The sequence below is a fragment of the Streptopelia decaocto genome, assembly GCF_964273445.1.
Source record: "Streptopelia decaocto genome assembly, chromosome: Z".
NCBI classification, from domain to species: Eukaryota; Metazoa; Chordata; class Aves; order Columbiformes; family Columbidae; genus Streptopelia; species Streptopelia decaocto.
The window spans coordinates 80916817-80934705 of NC_138657.1; the positions used below are offsets into that span (position 1 = coordinate 80916817).

Sequence of the window (17889 nt, forward strand, 5' to 3'; positions counted from 1 at the left end):
CCTTGGGCTTCAACAAGTGGCGCCAAGATTGTCATTTGATAGACTTTCTCTATGAAAACTGTGGGCTCTTGGGTCTGTTATTGATCAGTCGTTCCCAACAAAAAGAATACATATATATATATTTTTTTTAATAGATGATTAATGCTTCTTTTGCTCTCGTAGATCCAGGTCTGCACCGCCAACAGTTCTTCCTGCAGCGCCCATCGAACGTGGTGGCCATGGAAGGGAGAGACGCCGTTCTGGAATGTTGCGTCTCTGGGTACCCCCCTCCCACCTTCACGTGGCTGCGAGGGGATGAAATCCTGCCCATCAGGTAGCTCAACCCTTTGGGGATCTAATTTTTCACGCTATTTACCCATTTCCTCGAGCAAAATATCGGTATCAAACCACCATAACGTTTTAAATTCAACGGGGGGAACGTGGCGGTCATGACATTTTTTCCTCCTCCATGATAAGACTGGACGTGTGGCTCGTTATAGCACGATTCACCATATATATTACTATTTTTCTAGATAGATAAAGCACCGTAACGTGCTACAGATGTTTATTCTCAATGTTGCAGGTCCAAAAAGTATTCGTTACTAGCTGGGAGTAACCTGCTCATATCCAACGTGACCGACGACGACTCCGGGACCTACACGTGTGTCGTCACCTACAAAAACGAGAACAGCAGCGGCTCCGCCGAGCTCTCGGTGATGGGTGAGTACCCCAACTGCACCCAGTTGGCTGTTCTCAGAGTATTTGATAGGATTTTAATCGGATTTTAGGTTTGAATCACTCCCTTTTGCTGAACGACTTGATTTTCATACCTCCGCCAAGCTGCAAACTCTCCAAGTTTTGATCAGATGGAAATCAAGCCCTGTGAGTCTTTCAGTACCTCCCGCCACACTCTATAAACATCTTAAAATATCAAATATTAGTTGCTACCGCCGTTTGTTTCATATACGCTCCTTTCCCTTTGTTTCACCTTCTCAAATCCTTATTTTTAGCACTAGAAAGAAGACAAGAAAATAACATATTAGCGTCTTCTCACCAAATTAGCAATAGTTCAAGTAAATTTGTAGAGCAAGCGATGGGTTCCTAGTGTTAAACGTTAAGCAAGCGCCTTCCTCAACCTCCTTCCCCACGGCAAATATTAATGCAATCTAAAATAGGTTTAAATCTAGTAGCTGCCTCTTATTTTTGCTTTATTTAAAGCGCCGAACAATAGCAGAGCGCATTAGCGTGTTGTTCAGGCAGATCTAACGAACGGCGTAGTTAATGCTTCGTCAAACAATAACGTGTTTCAACGCGCCGTTCATTTGGCGCTCTGGCTTTAAAGCTTGTGCATGAAAAATACATTCATTAGTGAATAGAACATTAATTTGGATTATCGGATATGCCGTGCTTGTATAACAATATCCTTTTATCAAGCCATAATCAAATATAATAATTAGTGGTGGTGGAGGGTTCACTTGTATTTCTTCAGGTGCATTAACGTAATTCATTGTTTTACTGGATAAAAATAAAAACGCGGCTTTATAATTGCCCAAGTTCATTTATTATGGGCTTGTTTTCATTCTAATGAATCAAATATTGAAAAGGCAGGTAAGTTGTTAGGCAGGATAGTTTATTTGTCTTATTGACAGATGTTGATCTCCAATCTAGGCTTGAGAAGTAGAATTCAATTCCATTGATAATTGCAATAATTATCGGCGAGAGCAACTGCGTCTTGAGCATCATCGCCCCGATTATCGTGTTGACATCGCTGACCGCGCGGTCCCCGTGAAAATTAATAGCGGCTTTGCATCTAATTCCTTTCTGTACCTTTTGAGTAACGAAGTCCCACCTGTGGCGCCTCTCGCTTTGGTTTCCGCTGCAAGTTTGTGTCGCGGTCCCTTCGGCGATGGACTCGTGATGGTTCTTTTACCGTGATCTCAGAGCGCAAAATTAAGGCGACCAAAACGCCAAGGGGTTATAATTCAATCAAGCAGTGTTTGAAGATTTTTATTGGATACGGGGGCATTGAACACCAAAGAAAATAGGATTTTAAATTTCTCTTTTATGTCTATGTTTTTATATAAATAGACAATATGTTTATATATGTGTGTATATATATATTTTTGTGTGTGTGAGCTTCAAACTTGACTTAATCCTTCATGAAAGAAGCAGCCACTTCTGTATAAAAACACAATAATTATTAGGTACAGAATAATACATGATTATACTATAATTATTATATTTTAAGCATATATTATTCTGTACCTATTTACAGGAGTTTCTCCCAGCTTAGGCTGGTGTTAATATTGGTGGTGAGGCTGGACTAGAATGAGCAGCAATCTGATCTTGGAGGATTTAATCTTCTTTTCCTTTCAGAGCAGTTTAAAGAATTTATTCAGACTTATTTCTTCCCTTTCAGTGGACTCTGTGAATAACGAGGTAAATGCCCATTTGCAGGTACAGGGCAGCTCGGCCCAGTAATGGGGGTGATTGAATTACAGCCCGTTAATTTTGAATGAATGAGGGTCGAGTGGCTCATTCAGCCCATTCTGGAAATGGAGTTTTTATCAATGAGCATCAAATACTTCTTCAGCACCCAACGCTTGGAAAAAGCACTTGAGAGAAACTCCAGTGTTGCCTTTTTCTGATAATAGTGTGGAAATTCAGTCCTATTAAAAATAAATACACATAACAAGGTCTGTGATAGCGCCGCTCGCTTGGCCGATCACAGGAAGGTTGGTGTTCAAGGCATAAAATATCCCTTGGAATCCACCGGTAAATAAATGTCGGGAAGATAGCGATACCAGATCTGTGCATAATTTGATGTTTAAACATTTTGTGGATCATCCTGCCCAATAGTTTGTTAAATAAACTGTTTTTTTCTGTGAAAAAGGGAATTTTGCTGCTGCCAGAAACACCATTGAGTGTGTTGGTGTGTTCGTGTCACTGCGGAGGTGACTCCGGAATAAAACGTGGGACCGACTGGGCCATTCCCATTCCCAACTGGTGATGAACCAGTTTGCTGCCCCAGAGACCTTCAGCCATCTCTAAGTTAAATTTAAATATCTCAGCTCTGTAGGGTTTGCATCCACTTCTTAAGATTGGCTGTGGGTTACCGGCTGTGGGTTACCGGCTGTGGGTTACTGGCTCTGGGTTACCGGCTCTGGGTTACTGACTCTGGGTTACTGGCTGTGGGTTATTGCTCGTGGTTCAGGGAGGTTTGGGAGCGCAAGTGCCCATTTGAGAATCTCCCTTCATTGGTCCAGCGCATTTTTTGGAAATGTTACCACCAAATATCTCCCTAGAAATTGTGTCGTACAGAAGACTTTGGAACAGTTTTGTTGTGCAAAGCTCCATGTGGAGGAAATGGGTCATTTGCATTAGAGGTAGTGGGATATATTATATATATTATGATATCAGAAGACGCTTTCACCAAGGAATGAATGACAGCGTTTCCCATGCCGGTGCTTCCACACCGGGTTTCCCCACGTTCTCTGTTTGCGATGGGAGATGAATGGCAGCGTTTCTTATTTTCTTTTGCTATTTTTTAGTCTCTTTGCCTCCCGGCTCTGGTTTGATTCAGCCTGACAGGAGCTGCCGCTTTGATGGATGGTTCGAAAAGGGCCAAACTGAAATGAAGGGTGAACTGTGCTCACTTATGGAGTGGTTCCCATTCAACTCCACACTTAACAGGAATTAATGCACCTGCCAAAATTCAATTATTAACAGAGGAGCAGGAGAGCGGCCGAGAATGAGCAACGTCCGTTACCTGTAAATAATGAATCCAGCACTATCCCCAGGGCTTTTTTTTCCCCCGGATTTTACTATTTTTCCCATTACTAAAAGTGTTTGGATTATTTTATTTTCATTATATTTTCTTTTTGCTTTTTCTCTTCTGCTTTTATTCCTTTTCCCGCCTTTTTCCGTTTCCCGCCTTTTCCCGTTTCCCGCCTTTTTCCTTTTCCCCCCCTTTTCCCTCCGTTTTCCACCCCCAGTTTTAGGCCAATTAGACACAAGCACGAGCATTTTTAATCACCTTTTTATACATAAGAAATGATTAATTGATTTTCATGGTGAACATAATATCTCCCATTTTAGCTGATATATTTGTTTCCTCAGAACGGAGAAGTCTCAGAGGCTACAAGTTGATTAAGGCGACTCTTTTTTTCCACTCTCTTTAAATACTGGGCAAGTGAATTAATTCCCGGTGCAGATGCTTTTGATTCACATCTAAACTAAAGAATTCTGAAGAATTTATGGAAGAAAGGTGGAAAAAAGATGATTTGGGAGCCCCAAGTGCAACTTTTTGCCAATGGTTTCTTCACTGAAAACTTAATTTTGTAAGGTTATAGATTTTTTCCTGGTGAAAACAGGCTTAGGGAATTATTAAGGTGTCAAGCTCCAGTACACAAACCAAAGGGTATTATATTGCATTTTCTGAAAGAAAAAGTGCAATTAATACAAATAATTATTGGATATTAGGGTAGGTGTATATGGAGCCTTGGTCTACCTTGACTTGAGTGAGGCATTTGACACAGGAATCTTAGCGCAGCATCCATAGTTGGTTTTATTAAAAGCCATTTAAATTCCCCTGCCCGGGGTGGGTTGGAATTACAAGAAATTTACATTTTAATTGCGGCAGAAGACAAAACCGCGTTAACGAGGGAGAATAAATAAGATGCGTATCAGCCGGGAGGAAAGAAACAACCGGTCGTTTTTCACCACGACAAGAAATCCGGAGCTTGTTTTGTTTGCTCCCCATCAAAATGCAGCAAAATCCGCCTCGATTGAGCGAGTTGGTCATCAAGAAAACATTGTAAGACTATAAATATTCTTTGGAGAAACCCCACCAGGGATCCAGCGAAAGGTGAAGATTTGTCTGTGCGATGTGTCCGCTGGTTGATTTAAAAGCGGGAGGTCAAGAGCGGCGTCTTGTATGGTCAATTGAATGTAATTTTGGAGGTTTGGTTTTGAAAATATGGATTCTACCAAATAACTTGTGGGTGCTGGGGTAAGTGTGGTTGGATTTATAGTGGATTTGGTGAGGATGTTGAAAAGAAACTCATTTTCACTGACTTCTTATAAAACTCTGCTCAAGACTTTCTAGGCAAGGCCTACAAATAGAACCTGAGAGCCTGTAATACTTTATGATATATATGTGAAAAATAACCAGATTCCGCCAGGATGTATTTATTGTCATTTCTCCCTATATTTTTTAGTTTTACCTCTAATTTAAAGATAGGTATTTGGCTCCTTTTGGGAATGAACCTTGGAGTGTCGTATAGATCCATATAGCGCCTCTGTGCTGTTCCCCTCTTGCGTAATTGTTGCATATGTTTTAATATATCAAAGCTACTATTATCTCTTCATTCCAGCTGAGAACCCAAGAAAAGACCCCTCAGACTTGTTGAAAAAAAAGATTGTTGCCATGGGTGGTTTATAATTTGTATAAGAGACGTGTGAGGTTGACTTAGAAACCGCTCCATAATCTTGGGATTATTTAAGATGGTCACAAAGCTGAAATTGTTGCCATTAGCTGGTGGAAAACCAAGATCTCGGCCTTTCGAGTCAGGATTTGAAATTTGGATTGGAAACCATGAAGACACAAGGTGAATATTTTATTAGGACTTCACTCAAGGGGTTCTAGGCAAGGCCTACAAATAGTACCTGAGAGGAAGGGCCTGTAATACTTTATATATGTGAAAAATAAGCAGATAAAATCGTTCTAACCCATTTGTCATCCAGAGTAAGCAGTGGTCTTACTCTGCTAGGAGTAAGATGGTGGTCTTGTGGCCTTAGAGCCCATGGAAACCTCTCTACAGGGCAGCACAAGCCACGGGGTATCAACTGTGGATGAAGAACCCACCTCTGGTCCCATTTTTGCCATCGAAACTCTTAATTGTTGCTTGGCCAAGCTGGGATTGGAGGAGGTCTGGTTGGTTACCATTCCATTAAGGGAAGATGAGGATCCCAAAGTGACTCTTGTTGCTTTGGGTTGGATGACTCTTTTCTCTCTCCGACAAAACCAGTTGGAAGCATAGAATCATTTGGTTGGAAGAGACCCTCAAGGTCATTGAGTCCAACCATCAACTCAACCCATGTCCCTGAGAACCTCATCTCTGTGTATTTTCAACCCATCCAGGGATGGTGACTCCACCACTCCCTTAAACAACCCTAAAAATGACCAGATCTTACTCTTCCGGATCACAGGAAGTGCTTTATTTTAAAAAATTGCCCATCCTAGAGCTTTTTCTTCTAATGTACCAATAGATTATTCTTCCCCCTTCTGAAAATAAAGCCCGTGATAAAGAACAAAACAATCCCAAAGACAAATATGTAGGATGCGATTGTTCATCAAGCGCTGAGTTCTGACCTTCCACGCCTTTGATCTAAACAGCGAATCCGCTGGGAACTTCATCTCGATGCATTTGCAGAATTTGGCTTCCCACTGGTTTTTAAGTGGTAAGTGTGAACCATGGCCTATTCTCCAGCAATATGGTGCTAATTAACACCATCCGAACGGGGTTTTTTCCTCGTTAAACCCAACGGCGGCTGCCAAATCCACAATTGTCCAAACCACCTCCCGAGGTCGTTGCTCGGGCTGCGTTTTTCTTCATTTAATTACAACGCGTTGTCTCCATCTTTCAAATTAAATGACCTCCAGCATTCTGCACAAGGATGGTCCTACCTGCGTCGTTCGGCCCCAGAATATCCCATTTTGTCCCTTTGTTACATGGAAATTGCCAGGATATTCAGTTAATTTCTAGAATTCCCTTTCTGTCGTCTTGCGGAGATTTCGAACCAATTTTTGTTCCCTTTTAGTCTCAGTTTTTGCTCCCTTTTAGTCTCAGTTTTTGCTCCCTTTTAGTCTCATGTTTCTTGCAAGATTCTTGTGTTGACTTCTTTACAGCATAGTTGGTTTTATTTAATGATTATTTAGAATCTGATTTAAGTGATCGGATAATTTGGTCCTGCTGTAAATAATTCCAGTATCTGAAGGCAAATTTAAAAGATACCAACTCTTTGTTGCTTTCAGTCTTCTCCTATTTTCCTTTCCGGCTAAAGTTTTATTAATATATTGAATTAAATTATTATGTTTTGGGTGGCTTTTCTCACCTGATTTTATAAGGAATGTTTAAAAATAGAGGTTTCTAGAGCCAATAATTGCAGGCGCCGCCTTACAAAGTCGAGTTTAAATCATTGAAGAATTCAAACACTTATGTTTTGCATGTTTAATTTTATATATCTTGATGATAAAAATCTATAATTGGTGTTTTGTTGTGAAGATGCTCTGAAGTTATCCACGCGTGAGTAAATAAATGTATTTCTATACGTTGCGATAATTGTAGCTATAATAATTATAGCACTGATGCATTTATGGGTTCTCAATGAGGGGTTGTTTTATTCTTAGTAGTCATAATATTATTGTTATTATTAATAGAATTGCTCTTTGGGGAAAAAGAAAGACACTAATTTTCACTCTTAATGATTCCCATCAGTCTGACGCTGCCAGGATGCATTTATCTCCATTTCTCCCCATATTTATTCTTTCCTGATGGTCATTTCCTTTTTATTTATGGCCATTGTCAATGGATTTAATTCAGGAATGAAGCTTGGAGTGTCGTATAGATCCATATAGCACCTCCACGCATAATTGTTGCACGTGTTCTAATATATCAGAGCTGCTCTTATGTCTTCATTCCAGCTGAGAAGCCAAGGAAAGGTTCCTCAGACTAGGCCAAACTTTTAAACAAGGCCATTTATTGTTGAAAACAATAATTGTATTGCCATGGGTCGTTTATAATTTGTAGGAGAGACGCGTGAGGTTGACTTAGAAATCATAATCCTGGGATTAGTTAAGACGGCCTTTGGAGTTGAAACCAAGACGACACAAGATGAATGTTCATCATAAATTCCACGCTGTTTTTTTGCAATGATTAATTAACTTTTGCGCAAATCTGGGGGGAAAGAGACGATGCTCATGAACAATAATCTTGTTTTGGGGGAAGATGGCGAGATAGAGATGTCGGTGTCTTGCTGTGCGATGGACCCACTGGGTGAGGTGGGAAATCATCACGCTCTCTCCTCCGTGCTGCGTTTGTTGGGGGCAACCAAAGAGGTATTGAAGAGGTATTTTGGTGTCTCTGGGGCTTGTTTGAAGGTTTGGTGGTGGTGGTTTATTTTGATTTTCTTTCAATTGATGGTTATTATGGTAGACGCTGCAGGTCTGGCTTTCAACTGGCTGATAACCCCATTCCACAAGCAACTGCAGATGCTTCTTGTGGCTGTTGATGTTCATACCCCTTGTGATATTTCTCCATGGAGAGCTCTGTGCTTCTTGTTTATCTCAATATTTTTAGTAAGAAATGCCCAGAGTTCTTAGAAAATAGGTTTTGATGGACTTTGGTTCCTGGGCTGAGCGTCAAGAAACTGGGTGTTCCGTTATTTACCAACCTACGATGCGATGATTGATATAAAATAAAATACTTTGGGAAAGCAAATAGTATTGGGTCATTCAAAAGGCTTTGGATTTGAGTTGCTTCGTGTTTCCTGCTGCAAAATAGCTTTTAATTTGCTTTTTAATTGAGGTCGCTAATTGTGTGCAGCTTGAAGGTGCTTTTAATTAAGATGCGAAAGACAACATTTGTGGGTTGGAGTTAAAGTTGACAACTACAGTTCGACTAAAGAACATCCCAGCGATGTGGCTTTAAAGATTAAATAACTGTGGTGAAACAGGATAAATAGATTAATAGGCTGGATTCCTTATATTAAATGACTGGAAAATGTCACTATTGTGAGTAAAACGCACTAAAACCACGTTTTGGAAAGACTTCCCGTGCAGGCCGGATCGCAGTATGACAAATAACACACTATATTTGATATAAATAGATTAGTGAATGGAAGGCATTTCAATAATTCAGCTTGATTTATAACATATAATCTGCGGGAAACCAATAACTTGCCACTTAAAGAACGACTCGTTCCTCTGAAAAATCTCCAATAAACATCCTGTTTAGGAGCAATTCACATTTTATGGTGCACATTTGCTTTTCTTTTCAACCCCTTTTATTTTTTAATACATATTTAACAAATCTTGGTAAAGCTCAATGTTCTTTTCCACATTTATCTACTTGTGCTGCTTATCTCCCCCTTGAATTGATAGTTGTGGGTTCACCAAAATGTGATTTCTTCAATAGCTTAATGATTTCTGCCAAAATACCTTTTGGAAACAAACCCCATTTTCAAGTAATTAGGAGAATTGACGGTAAGACAGGGAAGGGGACGCTTGGGTGATACAGGAGGTGACGTTTCCTTGGGACGCTCCTGTAATTTAGAGGAGGGTGAAGTTTCGAACCGTTTGCTGCATTTTAATGCTAATTTAGGTGATTTTAATTCCTCAGGTGTGTCCCGACACTGAAACTGAGCAATAGCTGATCAATATTTCGGAAGGATGGGCCGCTCCGTCCTTTGTGTCATTGTCACCGGGGTCGATCTTGAGACCAAACCAAGCGCTTCATCTTTCCACCTCTACTTCTAGTGACATATTCATGATTTCTTTCCTCAATCCACCTCACATAGATATCATAGAATCATAGAATTCCATGTTGAATTGACCACAAGGATCATCTGGTCCAACCCTTCTTGGCATAAGCCCGGCCTAGACGAGTAGGCCCAACCAGCTGAATCTTCAACGTGTCCAATGTTGAAGGATCCACCACTTTGCCGGGGAGTTTAATCCAATGGCCGATGGTCCTTAGGGGGAAAAATTCCCCTATCGGAGTCTCCTCATCCTTTAATACCCTGTTGTAGGTGGAATTATTAAATATTTGCGTGTAAATGCTAATTAATCGAAAAACGCGTCTTTCCGCCGATCCGATGGGGAAAACACGAGTGCGCTCAAGTATTTCATCGGCGTTTCTGGTTGACTGAGAAGCACCATTGGGCGATTTCTTTCCAATTATCCAACGTGTAGAAATATTGAATGAAAATCTGTTAATTAACCATTTTGATTGAATTTTGGGGCGAAGCGTAGAGGTGAAACGCTCTGAAATACAATTTGCTTCCTACTTGTGGCACCTATTGGTAGGAATTACGAGATGTTTTTCAGCGGATTATAATATTTAACCTGATAAAAAACAATGCGGTGAATCTGTCGAAAGAATTGCGAGTTTTTCAGGTAACGGGCTCTTAATTTCCCTCTGTTGTGTCCCAAATTACAGGTTGCGTCGTACTTTTAAAGGTATTATTTGCATAATGTGGTGGGGTTTTTCCTTCATGTATCAGGCCATCAAAATATTTGGATTATAGGGTTTTTTCCTCTTTCTCCTTTATATTTAATGGGTAGTAGAGCCAATTATATTCTTGTTATTTTAGTTGGCGTTTAAATCAGAGGAGAAATCCATCTTGGGTTTTACCAGCGACCCTTTTCTCTCTAGCAACAATTTTCTGTTAATAACTCATATATTTCCAGCATAATTAATATTTGGAGGGCTGTAAATCTTTGAGATGGGCAGGAAGGTTTAGAAAAGAACTCGTTTTGCAAAAATATTAATGGCGTTTTAATCACGAAAAAGCTGTTTTCTTGCTTAGTTTTGCTTGGTTTTAATTAGCAAATTAGAATAGAATTACGAAGCGTGAGCAAAGCACGTGGTTAGAAAGATGCTTTGGTGTATTTGGAGGATGCACATGTGCTTTTATTTTATATAATTGTATAAAATATATATTCACACCTAAGATACTGAATTTACTCAATATTCACATCCTTGTTATGTGTCCATAGGACATAATTAATTAAAACCTCTTCCATTAGAGTAGAAACTTGACTCAGAGGTGGCTTTGGATCAGTATTTCTACTGTAAGTTTTTTAGCCCAGAAGAGTAACATGGATCTAAAACCACTTAATTCTCTTTACTTAACTTAATTCACTTTACTTAAAATACCAGGCCTGAGCTTAGTAAAGCTTTAGCTTATCTCATACATTGAATTGTCTGCAGGATAAATCCCAAATAATCCATTAAACTCCGCAGGATTCACTCCCATATATTTTGATTTCTTTGGGATGTACTTAGAACTTTGGAGAGGAATTGTGAAAAGCACGAGCTAAAATGGCCTTTTGATTTAATTTATCTAATTAACCTGCAAGATCTTTTCAAATTAACACCCGGATTGTGAGACGTATACACACCGAAAAGTGTCCTCATACTATAAGTAGTTGCATTGAACAAGACAAGCAGAAGAAATAGTTAAAATTTAGAAGAAGAAAAGCAAAATATCGCTGAACGTGGCACTAAAGCTTTAAAACCAGTTGTTGGGAAGGATGGTCAATAGGAAATACAAGACATTTTGACATCATTTTTAATTATTGTAGTAATAATCCCGCTCGTTTCGGGCATCTGGAATTATTTGCCCAGATGTTTTCCACATCTAGAACCCATTAGATTTACTTCTAAGTGCCCGTTTAATTAAGTTGGGCTGGAAGGAGTTAATTCTCCGCTACTTGTAGCTTTTTGATCCATAGTGTATTTAAGGTTGTCAAGGTATTGAAGTAGAAAGTGTTTGAGTTCAGCCTATTTGCTTGGACTGGAGGCAATAACAACAATAATATTGCGCTTTGATTTTTATAGCGCTTGCACGACATGTATTTTGAAATCACTTTTTATATATATATATATATATAAAAAATAATCAATGTGTACAAACTACAGCATAAAACACCCACTAAAGCCAAGTTCAGGAGAGCAAAGCTCTGGATTCCCCAGGAATTGCGACCGCGTGTTGAAAGGTGCAAGATTTAAAGTGTAATTTGGATTCTGAACCTTTGTTTAAATTTATTGGTGAGTTTTCCAAAGACATTTTCAACTGGACACCCCCTAAAAACCCATCCCCGTGTTCCATGTGCTTGTCCTTCCCTTCCCAGGTTGTAGCTGGAGGTGGAGATTTATTTCTTGGCTTTCGTGTTTAGCATCATTTGAGAAATCGGAGCGTTGTGTGCGAATGATAGAATTTTGTACAATTGCTCTTCACGAAATGAAATCTTATGGAGCAGGTTGCAGAGTGTTTAAGGATACGCCAGATTGGGAACACATGGAGTCAACGCGTTGAGTTGGAGACGTCAAGGCCTCAATGGGGTGTTTAGGCCTCGGCACTGATTTTACCTCCAAACCAAGCACCACCGGATGTTTGCGCTCCAAAAACGCGCAATGAGATCTTCAAAAGTAAATTATATATATTAAAGGTCGTGGATTCCCGGTGGTTTGGGGGGTGTCAACCTGCCCATGGTCAACGTACCCCAAGAGAAATGGCGTTAACCGGTGGTTTAACTTAGGGGTGGGGAGTGAGCTTGATGTGGTAGGAAAAACGTCCAAGTGATGATTAACATGTGAATTTTCTAGAAATACAAAAGCATAAGCGTTATTTTGTGCCCATAAATCATTGCAACTCGCTGGGGTCACAAAACATTTGTTTCGAGTGACGCGAACGCGGAATATTCGCTGTTGTGTGGATGAGGCTCAGATGGGAAATGTCTCTTAACAATGGTCTAAACCACATTTTCCTGCGCAAATATTTGATCAAGTTGACATTTCATTCTTTTCTCTACCTTATTTCCTGAATCTATGCAAATATAATTAAAGTTGATTTAGTATTAATGTTTTACAGCTAATTCCCTGGGTAGAAGGCTTGGGCGGCCTCACCTATGGGGCTGTGATTCTGAATAATAAATTCAATATATAAAAATGACTTTTGTATAATTTATATGTACATATTGTTAGCATTTCAGTAACAAAACGGTATAAGAGAACACGACCAGAACCAATCAGTACAAGTTAACTCTTGTAACGTTGAATAAACTGTTGGTTTCTCATTATATTATTTTTGGTAGACCAGAGCATGTGGATGTTTTAAGTCTTTAAACCCATTTACTAAATTCCCCGTGTAGCCAAGAGCCTAAAATGTTGAGATTAGGTTTAGTTTTGCGATATTAAGTCATGGTAGAATTAAATATTGTGTCTTGGAAACTGTAAATAGAAATTCTACCCGAGAAGATCATCAAAGTAAGTCATTTACTTGAGAATTTGTGCGTATAAATTTAATATGTATAGATAATTGCGTATACTCAATAAAACGCATGGAAAGAGAAGTAATTAAACATCTGATTATATCAGATTTGGCCTAATGAGACCAAATTAGGGTCTCGCGTACGTACAGGAGATTTTGGTGGCTTGTAACGTTCTCCACTCCAGTTTGGAACCCGCGTCGTCATCAATTTCAATTTTGTGTTTAATGAGAAATAATGCAAGTGCATTTAGAAGGTTTTAGGCTTCGTGATTATTGGGAAAATTACATGAAAACATAGAATGTAATATAGATAAATGTGAAATAAGTCTGGAGGCAACGAAGCGAGCTCCAATGTACATGCGGCTGTAATAGGAAAATCCTTGAGGCCATCGTTGGAGCTTTATTTGATATCCAAAAAATAAGGTTGAAACAAGATAATTCAGGTGCAGAACAGAGGGGGTTGGGGCCATCAAATAGCAAATTATTCAATATATCCATGAATGATTTGAAAGAGGGAACAGAGGGGGGATTGCACTGGATGAGCATTCCAGGTCCCCTCAACCCCTGACATTCCAGGATCCTATTTTATATGTACATCTATATTGTCCTGAGCTGATATATAATTTTCCAAGCAGCTCTGTCACCTCTAGGATAGTAAATAGCAATTTTCTGGAGTGCTAACAGCTATGAAATGGCAGAGCACATCCGACAAAACAATTAGATAGATGAGATTTCACAGAACCGCGTTTCAAATGTCCTAATTCTAGGGGTAATAACACGACCTACCGGAGGAAACGGAGCCTTGGTTTAAATGTTGAGCTGAGTCGTGCTCTCAGGAGTTGTGTTAAAATCCCTTAGTCTCGACTTCTACTTGATTTTCAATATCTATTTAAGAAAAGTGATGCTGAGCTTCACTTTGGAGTCAAGGGGTGGTAGAAGAGTTGCTTAAATATACAGAGTTAGTTGGATGAGTGTGTTTTCCTACCTTGAGAAATGAAACGCTTGAGTAAGAATTCTTCCTAAATGGATAAATTGCGTTCCTTCTATTTCCCGTCTAAATGTGTTAATGCTTGAGTGACAGCTGTCAGAGTGATCCGTACTACTTAAAATAGATGACAATTTTGTCTTGTGCGTTAATTAAGGGCTGAGCAATCGCATGATGGGTACAAGAAGCAGCCCAGAAGCTCCTTCCCATCCTATTTTCAAGGTAGCTATTCCTATAAAAATCACAAACAATTTCTTCCAAAGGATGAAATTTGTTGTTTAGCCTGGGTGTCCGTCTTAAATTGTGCACAAGCTCTCAACGCAATAGTGAATTTTACCCACTGTCCGTGAATTAGTGGGACACGAAAGATTTATTATTAAACAGGGGTCAAGAGCTTTACTCGAAGTAGTAAAAACTAATCCTAGTCATAGTTTTGTGACCAGTAAGACCTTGGGCTTATGGATTATCACTTTTAGTTCTTCTGTAACCTGCTGAGAACACGAGAGCCGTAAAAATGCTATTGCGACGTGCGCCAATCCGATGGAATGAGATTTACATGTGGACAAGTCGAATTCCAAGTTAATGCTCTGGGAAATCATGGCGAAGGTTTCGGGTTGAATTTTTCATTCAAACCAGCGCGGTGTCCGCACTGGAGAGCGTTGATTTAGTGAGCAGGGAAGAGCCGTTGAGCAAGACTGAAATCCTGCAACACGGCCCTAATTCAGCAAAACGCTGGCTTAACTTTAATCTGATGACTTATTTCAGTGATGTTAGTGGGAATGAAGGACTAAAAATAGGTTAGAACCTGCAGAACTAGGCTCAAGGCCTGCAGAACTAGGCTCAACTGCACACTGCTTCTACACGTGGAGACAAAGCTGAGCTTATCTGGTCAACCCAAGGACTTCCCAAAGCTCTTTGGGGTGCTTAGAGCGTTTAAAGTCCCAAGTTGCAAATGCGATAAGCCGTGATTAATATTATTGCGACGATTATACGAGGAGAAAATAAAGGGGTCGAAATAACCAAGGGCAACGCGATGGAATTTGGGAACGCTTTGGAGATGCTAAAGTGCGATTGTGACGGCGCCGCGCGACACGACCCGTTATTTAGGGTATCGGTATCTGCGTCCTACGCGTAGGTCGCACGAGAAAACACCGATAACTCACATAAAAGTCGGGGAAATATTGGGTGGGAGTGATAATGAAATGAGCAGCTGTGATTTGGAGGAGTCGCTTTTGGTTTCACATAAATAATATTTAGAATATAAATTAAAACTGGGGGAAATGCATCCTTGTGTGTAGATGTTTATGTGCGTATATTTTAGGAGTGGTTTCATCTCTAAGGGTTGATCCACACTTGATGTGACCTGAGGAGAAGGTGGGTGATGGATCCGGAGACTGAAAGGAAAGTCTAAAAACGCCACCACTTCAAATATCTGATTTTTGATTCACTTGTCTCAATATATTGTATTCAAGAGCTGGAAAATAATTGATTAAGAACATGTATAAATTAGAAATGTTCCTTTTTTATTTTTAGTTAATTAATGAAATTCAGGGAATCATAAAAGATGGGAGGGGAGCTTGGGAGAGGCCAAGGAACTTGGTGATTTGGGGCTCCATAATATGATATATTATAATATTATATTATATCATAATATTTTTATGACCTTAAAGAAAACAAAGCATTGACCAAGTTCATAACGCGAGCACAGGTTATTTGGTGAGCGGATAAATTAATGAGGAGTGATTGATGTAGAGTAATTAGGGGAGCTTTGTACAGGTAAACGTGATGCATGTGGATGTGTACTCTGGCTTAACAAGGCCAGACTTTACTAGGAAGGCCGTGAAGGGTCAAGGCTACCGAGCAGCTGAACATCCCACCCAGCACAATGTGGCGGCCAAAACCATCGATGGAATTTGGGGATTGAGGAAATTAGACGCTTGAGTAACATTGAACATCTGGACGTGAGGAAAAGCTGAGGAATCACATCTGGCGTTCAAGAGGGAAATTAAAGACGCGATAAAGGCATCGGGGTGAACCGTGACATCGCTTAAAGGATCGGGAAAGGTACTTAAGATGAAAGAGCCCCTTTTATAGATTTGATTTGTCAGAGAAGGTTAGAGAGCGGTTTGATCATGAGCAAAGAGCGGAGATGTAACAATGGAGCTTTACAATCTGCCTGATGGAGACGTGAAGAACATCCACTGTTGAAAAGGACAAGTGTAGGCTGCAAGTGAATACTCTTTTCTTAAATGAGAATAATTAATCAGTAGAACGACGCGCCGAGGGCCGCGGTGGGTTTTGTATCACTCGGGAGACATGAATGAGTTTCCTAAAATACACCCAGCAATTCAAAAAGTGATTAATTCGGGGAAGTCCTGTTCTGATTTATGGGTTAGGTCGGACTAGATCGTCACATAAACCCTCCTGATAAGTCTGACCCGCGTGCTTCATTTTTCCCATTGGTAAAGGTGTCAATCTCCTTCCCTCGGCCCTTGCAAACCCATTAATATGTAGGGGTGTCATGCAATTAAACTATTATTACTTTTGCACCCAAGATTAAGGCGGTTGAAAGAACTGACGGTAGTTGAATTTACTCGATCCGTTCGAGCTACATTTGCGAAGTTTGCGGAGCATTAACATTGAGATTTGGAAGCAGCGACGTGCAGATCCAGAATACACGTTCCTACTTTAGATCAGGTTTTAGCCTCTATTTTAGTGGTTTCACCCGGGGAACCTGGGCCAAGAAGGTTGGAGCAAAGTCTGCACGGCAATGTCGGCAGGACAAGGTGATTCTTCTCCATTTCAAGAGCTTTAGTTGCGCCTTTCGGGGGATTTAATGGAAAACAAAGAGTTACGATTTGGTTCCTGGAGTCGGTCACGTAGCCGCTATCTAGAGAATAACTGATGTATATTTTGGCAAACAACGCATCTATACCTCACTCGCTTCTATTCTCGGTGACCTTGGATCGCTTCAGAATCATTGGAGTTGTTTTTTCTTTGCTCGCTAATCGAATTAGAGCTCGTTGATTCCTTTCTCTTTGATCAAAATGCAAGCGGAGCAGAAGGGGGATGGTGTAATGGGCTCCCAGGGCTGCTTCAAGTCCTTTTTATCCATCTGTGTTGGATTTTGAATGCCAAGAGGGAAGGTCATTCCATGGCAGAGCAGCCGGGACCTGCACCCAGAGCATCCTTGGCCTTCTCCATAATTCATCTTCTGCCTTTGCTTCGTGTCCACTTGGCAGGTAGGGCTGGTAACCAAATAAACCCAAAGAAATCTGCCGAGCGGATGTTTTTAGGTTTGAAACCTTTAAACGGAGCTTTTAGACGCTTTCATAAGCCCTGGCTCTGTTGGCTTTGTCTCTCCAAGGAAGATGAAATGCCTTGTGATTTATCTATTTCAAGGCATGGGCAGGCAGCTCCACATCACTAACAGGCCTGGTGGCTAAACCAAGAGCTGGTTTTAGGCTGAGGTTGAGCAGAGGGGTTTATTTTCCCCTCAGCATCGTCCTGCAGTTCCCGACTCTTCCTTAATTCCGTGGCGGGGCATGAAACTCATATTAAAAAGGGTTTATTTCATTCCCCTGAGATGAGATGAGAAAATCCACCCATTAACTTACCAGATACATCGAAGGGTCTGAAAGCATCACAGCCATCATAACACACTGCAGTAATATATATAATATTCTATATACTGCTGGATATAGAATAGATTTTGCAACGTGGCAAAACGAAGATCGAGGCCGTACAAGTATTCAAGTGGATGAACAGTTTAATGTACATTTTGGGTTGTTCCAGCAACCGGCTTGCGCATTTATATAACGGCTTTTGAAACGTGATCAACCGGGGTCATCGTTCCTTCGTTTGGTGAC

General features: G+C 40.3%; 1 protein-coding gene across 1 annotated transcript in view; it reads left to right on the forward strand.

Annotated features, from left to right (window-relative positions):
• DCC (DCC netrin 1 receptor) overlaps positions 1 to 17889 on the forward strand; it is a 268160-nt gene that overhangs the window by 113887 nt on the left and 136384 nt on the right. Inside the window, exons 5-6 of the mRNA XM_082075025.1 lie at positions 163 to 313; positions 563 to 699. Coding sequence (XP_081931151.1) covers positions 163 to 313; positions 563 to 699 — 288 coding nt within the window. The remainder of the gene's footprint in view (positions 1 to 162; positions 314 to 562; positions 700 to 17889) is intronic.